The sequence below is a fragment of the Gigantopelta aegis genome, chromosome 6, assembly GCF_016097555.1.
Source record: "Gigantopelta aegis isolate Gae_Host chromosome 6, Gae_host_genome, whole genome shotgun sequence".
NCBI lineage: Eukaryota > Metazoa > Mollusca > Gastropoda > Neomphalida > Peltospiridae > Gigantopelta > Gigantopelta aegis.
In genome coordinates, this window is record NC_054704.1 from 10,153,680 (window position 1) to 10,164,705 (window position 11,026).

General features: G+C 38.3%; 1 protein-coding gene across 1 annotated transcript in view; it reads left to right on the forward strand.

Annotated features, from left to right (window-relative positions):
• LOC121374365 (transient-receptor-potential-like protein) overlaps positions 1 to 11,026 on the forward strand; it is a 52,091-nt gene that overhangs the window by 22,755 nt on the left and 18,310 nt on the right. Inside the window, exons 2-3 of the mRNA XM_041501468.1 lie at positions 6,677 to 7,019; positions 10,129 to 10,576. Coding sequence (XP_041357402.1) covers positions 6,677 to 7,019; positions 10,129 to 10,576 — 791 coding nt within the window. The remainder of the gene's footprint in view (positions 1 to 6,676; positions 7,020 to 10,128; positions 10,577 to 11,026) is intronic.

Consider the following 11,026-nt stretch of genomic DNA (forward strand, 5'->3'; position numbering starts at 1 on the left):
ACCTCTGTAATGATTAGTTGTAGTAAGTAAGAGTACACCTCTGTAATGATTAGTTGTAGTAAGTAAGAGTACACCTCTGTAATGATTAGTTGTAGTAAGTAAGAGAAAACAGTCTGTGTAGTGTCCTTATAACACATTGTAACGAGAGTACACCTCTGTAATGATTAGTTATAGTAAGTAAGAGTACACCTCTGTAATGATTAGTTGTAGTAAGTAAGAGAAAACAGTCTGTGTAGTGTCCTTATAACACATTGTAACGAGAGTACACCTCTGTAATGATTAGTTATAGTAAGTAAGAGTACACCTCTGTAATGATTAGTTGTAGTAAGTAAGAGAAAACAGTCTGGTCTGTGTAGTGTCCTTATAACACACTGTAACGAGAGTACACCTCTGTAATGATTAGTTATAGTAAGCAAGAGTACACCTCTGTAATGATTAGTTGTAGTAAGTAAGAGAAAACAGTCTGTGTAGTGTCCTTATAACACATTATAACGAGAGTACACCTCTGTAATGATTAGTTATAGTAAGTAAGAGTACACCTCTGTAATGATTAGTTATAGTAAGTAAGAGAAAACAGTCTGTGTAGTGTCCTTATAACACATTGTAACGAGAGTACACCTCTGTAATGATTAGTTATAGTAAGCAAGAGTACACCTCTGTAATGATTAGTTGTAGTAAGTAAGAGAAAACAGTCTGTGTAGTGTCCTTATAACACATTGTAACGAGAGTACACCTCTGTAATGATTAGTTATAGTAAGCAAGAGTACACCTCTGTAATGATTAGTTGTAGTAAGTAAGAGAAAACAGTCTGTGTAGTGTCCTTATAACACATTGTAACGAGAGTACACCTCTGTAATGATTAGTTATAGTAAGCAAGAGTACACCTCTGTAATGATTAGTTGTAGTAAGTAAGAGAAAACAGTCTGTGTAGTGTCCTTATAACACATTGTAACGAGAGTACACCTCTGTAATGATTAGTTATAGTAAGTAAGAGTACACCTCTGTAATGATTAGTTGTAGTAAGTAAGAGAAAACAGTCTGTGTAGTGTCCTTATAACACATTGTAACGAGAGTACACCTCTGTAATGATTAGTTATAGTAAGTAAGAGAAAACAGTCTGTGTAGTGTCCTTATAACACATTGTAACGAGAGTACACCTCTGTAATGATTAGTTATAGTAAGTAAGAGTACACCTCTGTAATGATTAGTTGTAGTAAGTAAGAGAAAACAGTCTGTGTAGTGTCCTTATAACACATTGTAACGAGAGTACACCTCTGTAATGATTAGTTATAGTAAGTAAGAGTACACCTCTGTAATGATTAGTTGTAGTAAGTAAGAGAAAACAGTCTGTGTAGTGTCCTTATAACACATTGTAACGAGAGTACACCTCTGTAATGATTAGTTATAGTAAGTAAGAGTACACCTCTGTAATGATTAGTTGTAGTAAGAGAAAACAGTCTGTGTAGTGTCCTTATAACACATTGTAACGAGAGTACACCTCTGTAATGATTAGTTATAGTAAGTAATAGTACACCTCTGTAATGATTAGTTGTAGTAAGTAAGAGAAAACAGTCTGTGTAGTGTCCTTATAACACATTGTAACGAGAGTACACCTCTGTAATGATTAGTTATAGTAAGTAAGAGTACACCTCTGTAATGATTAGTTGTAGTAAGAGAAAACAGTCTGTGTAGTGTCCTTATAACACATTGTAACGAGAGTACACCTCTGTAATGATTAGTTATAGTAAGAGAAAACAGTCTGTGTAGTGTCCTTATAACACATTGTAACGAGAGTACACCTCTGTAATGATTAGTTGTAGTAAGTAAGAGTACACCTCTGTAATGATTAGTTGTAGTAAGTAAGAGAAAACAGTCTGTGTAGTGTCCTTATAACACATTGTAACGAGAGTACACCTCTGTAATGATTAGTTATAGTAAGTAAGAGTACACCTCTGTAATGATTAGTTATAGTAAGTAAGAGAAAACAGTCTGTGTAGTGTCCTTATAACACATTGTAACGAGAGTACACCTCTGTAATGATTAGTTGTAGTAAGTAAGAGTACACCTCTGTAATGATTAGTTATAGTAAGTAAGAGTACACCTCTGTAATGATTAGTTATAGTAAGTAAGAGAAAACAGTCTGTGTAGTGTCCTTATAACACATTGTAACGAGAGTACACCTCTGTAATGATTAGTTGTAGTAAGTAAGAGTACACCTCTGTAATGATTAGTTGTAGTAAGTAAGAGAAAACAGTCTGTGTAGTGTCCTTATAACACATTGTAACGAGAGTACACCTCTGTAATGATTAGTTATAGTAAGTAAGAGTACACCTCTGTAATGATTAGTTATAGTAAGTAAGAGAAAACAGTCTGTGTAGTGTCCTTATAACACATTGTAACGAGAGTACACCTCTGTAATGATTAGTTATAGTAAGTAAGAGTACACCTCTGTAATGATTAGTTATAGTAAGTAAGAGAAAACAGTCTGTGTAGTGTCCTTATAACACATTGTAACGAGAGTACACCTCTGTAATGATTAGTTGTAGTAAGTAAGAGTACACCTCTGTAATGATTGGTTATAGTAAGTAAGAGTACACCTCTGTAATGATTAGTTATAGTAAGTAAGAGAAAACAGTCTGTGTAGTGTCCTTATAACACATTGTAACGAGAGTACACCTCTGTAATGATTAGTTGTAGTAAGTAAGAGTACACCTCTGTAATGATTAGTTGTAGTAAGTAAGAGAAAACAGTCTGTGTAGTGTCCTTATAACACATTGTAACGAGAGTACACCTCTGTAATGATTAGTTATAGTAAGTAAGAGTACACCTCTGTAATGATTAGTTATAGTAAGTAAGAGAAAACAGTCTGTGTAGTGTCCTTATAACACATTGTAACGAGAGTACACCTCTGTAATGATTAGTTATAGTAAGTAAGAGTACACCTCTGTAATGATTAGTTATAGTAAGTAAGAGAAAACAGTCTGTGTAGTGTCCTTATAACACATTGTAACGAGAGTGCACCTCTGTAATGATTAGTTGTAGTAAGAGAAAACAGTCTGTGTAGTGTCCTTATAACACATTGAGGAGCGGGATGTAGCCCAGTGGTAAAGCGTTCGCATGATGCACGGTCGGTCCAGGATTGATCCCCATTAGTGGACCCATTGAGCTATTTCTCGTTCCAGCCAGTGCTCCACAACTGGTGTAGCAAAGGCCATGGTATGTACTATTCTGTCTGTGGAATGGTGCATATAAAAGATCCCTTGCTGCTAATTGAAAAGAGTAGCTCATGAAGTGGCGACAGCAGGTTTCCTCTCTCAATATCTGTGTGGCCCTTATCCATATGTCTGACGCCATATAACCGTAAATAAAATGTGTTGAGTGGGTCGTTAAATAAAACATTTCTTTCTTTCTTTCTTATAACCCAGTGAGTGGTTGGAACTGATATTGGGGTTCAAAGCGGCACCTACCAGCCTTTAAGCTCTGTGTTATTTCTCTTACTTTGTGCTTTACCAGATGTTTGTTACTTGTGTTATCTTACAGCAGGTGTTCCTATATTAATTATTAGCTTGTCACCTGTCTGTAGTGAGGGGCGGGGCATAGCTCGGTGGTAAAGTGCTCGGCTGATGCGTGGTCAGTCTGGTGGGCCCATTTGAGTTATTTCTAGTTCCAGCCAGTGCACCATGATTTGTATATCAAAGGCAGTGGTATATCTTGTTGATGAATATATAAAAGATCCTTTGAATATTACTTATGGACATAACAGTGTGCAAATCTTAAACGAAAATCCCACCTACCCCCCCCCCTCCCTCCCTTCCCGTCATGAATGGAAGGGTTTGTGCCCACGACAGGTGTGTGCTACAACTGCTTGCTCTGAATGTGCATGTTAATAACCTATGACCTAATGGAAATTTTTTGCAGATTTTCATCTAAGACTATAGGTAAAATTTACCAATGTGCTCTAGTGGTGTCATTAAACAAAATAAACTTTAATTTTTAACTTTTTTTGCAGTGATGTCTGTTATAACAGGTTTTATTGTATTATCTGTGTTATTTCCCTTGTCAGTTTGTGAGATAACTGTATTATCTGTGTTATTTCCCTTGTCAGTTTGTGAGATAACTGTATTATCTGTGTTATTTCCCTTGTCAGTTTGTGAGATAACTGTATTATCTGTGTTATTTCCCGTGTCAGTTTGTGGACTGGCCTCGGTGGCGTTGTGGTTAGACCATCTGTCTACTGGGTTCAGATCCCAGTCGAGGCATGGGATTTTTAATCCAGATACCAACTCCAAACCCTGTGTGAGTGCTCCGCAAGGCTCAATGGGTAGGTGTAAACCACTTGCACCAACCAGTGATCCATAACTGGTTCAACAAAGGCCATGGTTTGTGCTATCCTGCCTGTGGGAAGGGTAATTAAAAGATCCCTTGCTGCCTGTCGTAAAAGAGTAGCCTATGTGGCGACAGCAGGTTTCCTCTAAAAAAAAAACAGTGTCAGAATGACCATATGTTTGACGTCCAATAGCCGATGATAAGATAAAAAATCAATGTGCTCTAGTGGCGTCATTAAATAAAACAAACTTTACTTCTTCTTTTTTGTCAGTTTGTGAGTTAACTGTATTATCTGTGGTATTTCCCTTGTCAGTTTGTGAGATAACTGTATTATCTGTGGTATTTCCCCCTGGTCAGTTTGTGAGATAACTGTATTATCTGTGGTATTTCCCCCTGGTCAGTTTCTGAGATAACTGTATTATCTGTGGTATTTCCCTTGTCAGTTTCTGAGATAACTGTATTATCTGTGGTATTTCCCCCGTGGTCAGTTTGTAAGTTAACTGTATTATCTGTGTTACTTCCCTCCTCAGTTTGTGGGTAGTGATGTCTGTTATAGCAGGTTTTACTGTATTATCTGTGTTACTTCCCTCCTCAGTTTGTGGGTAGTGGTGTCTGTTAGTGCAGGTTTCACTGTATTATTTGTGTTACTTCCCTCCTCAGTTTGTGGGTAGTGGTGTCTGTTATTGCAGGTTTCACTGTATTATCTGTGTTACTTCCCTCCTCAGTTTGTGGGTAGTGATGTCTGTTATAGCAAGTTTCACTGTATTATCCGTGTTACTTCCCTCCTCAGTTTGTGGGTAGTGGTGTCTGTTATAGCAAGTTTCACTGTATTATCTGTGTTACTTCCCTCCTCAGTTTGTGGGTAGTGATGTCTGTTATTGCAGGTTTTACTGTATTATCTGTGTTACTTCCCTCCTCAGTTTGTGGGTAGTGGTGTCTGTTATAGCAGGTTTCACTGTATTATATGTGTTACTTCCCTCCTCAGTTTGTGGGTAGTGGTGTCTGTTATTGCAGGTTTCACTGTATTATCTGTGTTACTTCCCTCCTCAGTTTGTGGGTAGTGGTGTCTGTTATTGCAGGTTTCACTGTATTATTTGTGTTACTTCCCTCCTCAGTTTGTGGGTAGTGGTGTCTGTTATTGCAGGTTTCACTGTATTATCTGTGTTACTTCCCTCCTCAGTTTGTGGGTAGTGATGTCTGTTATAGCAAGTTTCACTGTATTATCCGTGTTACTTCCCTCCTCAGTTTGTGGGTAGTGGTGTCTGTTATAGCAAGTTTCACTGTATTATCTGTGTTACTTCCCTCCTCAGTTTGTGGGTAGTGATGTCTGTTATTGCAGGTTTTACTGTATTATCTGTGTTACTTCCCTCCTCAGTTTGTGGGTAGTGGTGTCTGTTATAGCAGGTTTCACTGTATTATTTGTGTTACTTCCCTCCTCAGTTTGTGGGTAGTGGTGTCTGTTATAGCAGGTTTCACTGTATTATTTGTGTTACTTCCCTCCTCAGTTTGTGGGTAGTGGTGTCTGTTATTGCAGGTTTCACTGTATTATCTGTGTTACTTCCCTCCTCAGTTTGTGGGTAGTGGTGTCTGTTATTGCAGGTTTCACTGTATTATTTGTGTTACTTCCCTCCTCAGTTTGTGGGTAGTGGTGTCTGTTATTGCAGGTTTCACTGTATTATCTGTGTTACTTCCCTCCTCAGTTTGTGGGTAGTGGTGTCTGTTATAGCAAGTTTCACTGTATTATCCGTGTTACTTCCCTCCTCAGTTTGTGGGTAGTGGTGTCTGTTATAGCAAGTTTCACTGTATTATCTGTGTTACTTCCCTCCTCAGTTTGTGGGTAGTGATGTCTGTTATTGCAGGTTTTACTGTATTATCTGTGTTACTTCCCTCCTCAGTTTGTGGGTAGTGGTGTCTGTTATAGCAGGTTTCACTGTATTATTTGTGTTACTTCCCTCCTCAGTTTGTGGGTAGTGGTGTCTGTTATTGCAGGTTTCACTGTATTATCTGTGTTACTTCCCTCCTCAGTTTGTGGGTAGTGGTGTCTGTTATAGCAAGTTTCACTGTATTATCCGTGTTACTTCCCTCCTCAGTTTGTGGGTAGTGGTGTCTGTTATAGCAAGTTTCACTGTATTATCCGTGTTACTTCCCTCCTCAGTTTGTGGGTAGTGGTGTCTGTTATTGCAGGTTTCACTGTATTATCCGTGTTACTTCCCTCCTCAGTTTGTGGGTAGTGGTGTTTGTTATAGCAGGTTTCACTGTATTATCTGTGTTACTTCCCTCCTCAGTATGTGGGTAGTGGTGTCTGTTATAGCAGGTTTCACTGTATTATCTGTGTTACTTCCCTCCTTAGTTTGTGGCTCACCCCAACTGCCAGCAGCTGCTCACCTCGATCTGGTATGAGGGTCTGCCGGGCTGGCGGAAGAGAAATGGCTTCACCAAGTTCATCATCTGCATTGGCCTCATCATGCTGCTGCCCTTCATGGCGCTCTACTACTGGATCTTCCCCAGGAGCAAGATCGGCCAGCTCCTGCGAAGTCCCTTCATGAAGTTCCTCTACCACAGTGCCTCCTTCGGCGTGTTCCTCTGTCTCCTCATCTCAGCGTCCACCGACATCGTCACACCGCCGAACAGGGAACGGTTCCGGGGACCGCCTCCGTCAGAGCTGGAGTGGTTAATTGTGTTGTGGGTGGCAGGTAGGTTAAAGGAGTAATAGTGAAACACGTCTGAACCTGATACCAGTGGTGTAGGGAGGGGAGGCAACAGGGACCATGCACACACACCACCCCAATCAAACTAAAGTTTTAAAATTGTATTAAATTTTATAAAATCATACATACATACACACATACATATATATATATATATATATATATATATATATATATATACAAACTTACATAGTGTGGGTTGCATCCCGGCGTGTCCCCCCTCTCCCTCCAGTATAACATCCTAGCTATGTCAGTGCCTGACACCCATGACACAAAGTGAAATGTCTGGTATTAATGGGGTATCTGTTTTAGAGAGGTTATATTCTGTACCAGTATTTTAAAAGGGACCATAAAAAAATGTGATTTTAAGGGAATTGTGGTTTACAGATGGCTCAGTTTGGAGAGGTTTCCCTGTATTAACAAACACTATGGTCTGTAATTAAAAGCAGTGGTGCTAGTTATTAGGTGGAGTACACTATGTTTCACTATTATAGTGGGGGGTTTCACTGTATTAACAAACACTATGGTCTGTAATTAAAAGCAGTGGTGCTAGTTACTAGGTGGAGTACACTATGTGTGGCTATATAGTGGGGTTTTCACTGTATTAACAAACACTATGGTCCATGATTAAAAGCAGTGGTGCTAGTTATTAGGTGGAGTACACTATGTGTGGCTATATAGTGGGGTTTTCACTGTATTAACAAACACTATGGTCCATGATTAAAAGCAGTGGTGCTAGTTACTAGGTGGAGTACACTATGTGTGGCTATATAGTGGGGTTTCACAGTATTAACAAACACTATGGTCTGTAATTAAAAGCAGTGGTGCTAGTTACTAGGTGGAGTACACTATGTGTGGCTATATAGTGGGGTTTTCACTGTATTAACAAACACTATGGTCTGTAATTAAAAGCAGTGGTGCTAGTTATTAGGTGGAGTACACTATGTGTGGCTATATAGTGGGGTTTCACAGTATTAACAAACACTATGGTCCATGATTAAAAGCAGTGGTGCTAGTTACTAGGTGGAGTACACTATGTGTGGCTATATAGTGGGGTTTTCACTGTATTAACAAACACTATGGTCTGTAATTAAAAGCAGTGGTGCTAGTTACTAGGTGGAGTACACTATGTGTGGCTATATAGTGGGGTTTTCACTGTATTAACAAACACAATGGTCTGTAATTAAAAGCAGTGGTGCTAGTTACTAGGTGGAGTACACTATGTGTGGCTATATAGTGGGGTTTTCACTGTATTAACAAACACTATGGTCTGTAATTAAAAGCAGTGGTGCTAGTTACTAGGTGGAGTACACTATGTGTGGCTATATAGTGGGGTTTTCACTGTATTAACAAACACTATGGTCTGTAATTAAAAGCAGTGGTGCTAGTTATTAGGTGGAGTACACTATGTGTGGCTATATAGTGGGGTTTTCACAGTATTAACAAACACTATGGTCCATGATTAAAAGCAGTGGTGCTAGTTATTAAGTGGAGTACACTATGTGTGGCTATATAGTGGGGTTTTCACTGTATTAACAAACACTATGGTCTGTAATTAAAAGCAGTGGTGCTAGTTACTAGGTGGAGTACACTATGTGTGGCTATATAGTGGGGTTTTCACTGTATTAACAAACACAATGGTCTGTAATTAAAAGCAGTGGTGCTAGTTACTAGGTGGAGTACACTATGTGTGGCTATATAGTGGGGTTTTCACTGTATTAACAAACACTATGGTCTGTAATTAAAAGCAGTGGTGCTAGTTACTAGGTGGAGTACACTATGTGTGGCTATATAGTGGGGTTTTCACTGTATTAACAAACACTATGGTCTGTAATTAAAAGCAGTGGTGCTAGTTATTAGGTGGAGTACACTATGTGTGGCTATATAGTGGGGTTTTCACAGTATTAACAAACACTATGGTCCATGATTAAAAGCAGTGGTGCTAGTTATTAAGTGGAGTACACTATGTGTGGCTATATAGTGGGGGTTTTCACTGTATTAACAAACACTCTGGTCTGTAATTAAAAGCAGTGGTGCTAGTTATTAGGTGGAGTACACTATGTGTGGCTATATAGTGGGGTTTTCACAGTATTAACAAACACTATGGTCTGTAATTAAAAACAGTGGTGCTAGATATTAGGTGGAGTACAATATGTGTGGCTATATAGTGGGGGTTTCACTGTTCAGTCACACATTACTTACAAGTTAGTGTTAAATTGTGTAATTATTAATTGTTTCAAATGCAGTGTGTTTGTGGTTGTCCTTGTGGTGCATAGTATTTCAAAATGCATTTTGTGTGACACAGGAAAGGTATGGAAACTATAGTCCTTCCCACAGGGAACGACTTTTTTCTAATATGGATTTTACTACAAGTTATTTATTTCTAAGCCGATTGTTTTCTAAATTGCACACAGAAATAGTATTTTTTTGTTATTTCTAAAACACTTTTACTTTTCTTCTTACGTCATATCAAACTGAAATATTTACACAAAAAAACATTTTTGTAGGAGGACTATAGGATCAGTGACATTTGAAAATTTAGTTTTCAGTCAGACATTAAATCTTTCCTTTGTCTTTTTTGAGTTAACTTTTGAAAAGAAAAATTCACGTCAAACTATCTGATCTACACATGAATCACGATTACAGAAAACCAACACGTTTTAAAAATAACTCAAGCTCTATTTTTACATGCATTATACTGGTAGTCTATTTTGAATTAGGATTATTATTATTGTGTGAAAAATATTGTTGTGTGACGCAAGACAGATGCAAAGTCTTCCCACACCATTCAGTAGCAATGACTTAAAACATGGTAGCTTTAATTATATGTACATTTATATTACATGCAATTGTATGTTTTTGGGCAGATATCTGTAGCTGTAGAAAATATATTTTATTTATGTAAATGATTTGTATTAATTTTGTGTTTAAGGTTTTAATACAAAATTTTTTTTTTTTTTTTTTAAATTATAAATTACAATATTTGTTGGTAGTAGATGTGTTCAAAATTTTAGAACCTGTGGATAAATTTTCCCTTATCTTTCAATAATGTGCTGGGGTGTCATTGATGAAATATTCCTTTCTTTGCCTGCAGGGTTTATCTGGGCCGAGTGTAAACAGCTGTGGGATGAGGGACTGAAGGCATACGTCAGACAGTGGTGGAACTTCCTCGACTTCATGATGCTGTCGCTGTATCTCGCCACCTTCTCTCTGCGCTTCGTTGCCTACCTGCAGATAGAATCGGGGACGTATGGCCCGAAGGAGATGAGCCGTAAAGACTGGCCGAAGAACGAGCCCACGTTGATATCGGAAGGCTTGTTCGCGGTGGCCAATGTGTTCAGCTTCTCGAGGATTATCTACCTGTTCCAAGCCAACCAGCACCTCGGCCCGCTGCAGATCTCATTAGGCTGCATGCTTATTGACATCGCCAAGTTTCTCTTCATCTTCTTTCTCATTCTCACATCATTTGCCTGCGGCATGAACCAGCTGTATTGGTACTACGATATTAAGGGGACTGATGAAGAACAAGATGTCTTCTTTACGTAAGTTAATAATAATTTTTGTATTTTGAATCATGTTTCATAATCGTAGAGAAGGAGGATGTGACTTAGTGATCATCCCCCCAGGGTTTCTTACGTATTCTTAAATCTTTGAAATTAATGGATAAATTTCTTTTTTTCAAAGAAGGCAGGAAATCTTTTATTTACGACGCACTCAACACATTTTATTTATGGTTATATGGTGTTTGACATACGGTTAAGGACCACACAGATATATATTAAGAGAAGAAACCCGCTGTCATCACTTCATGGGCTACTCTTTTCGATTAGCAGCAAGAGATATTTTTTATTATCCACATGGTTCAACATAACCGAGTTAATAATAATCATACAAAGCACACCTGTAATAACACGGGTGATGACGTAATTTTAGGAAGCTACGTCATAACATGAAGTTGCTTCCCCAGTTTTAGTTCTGACTGTGCAATTTGA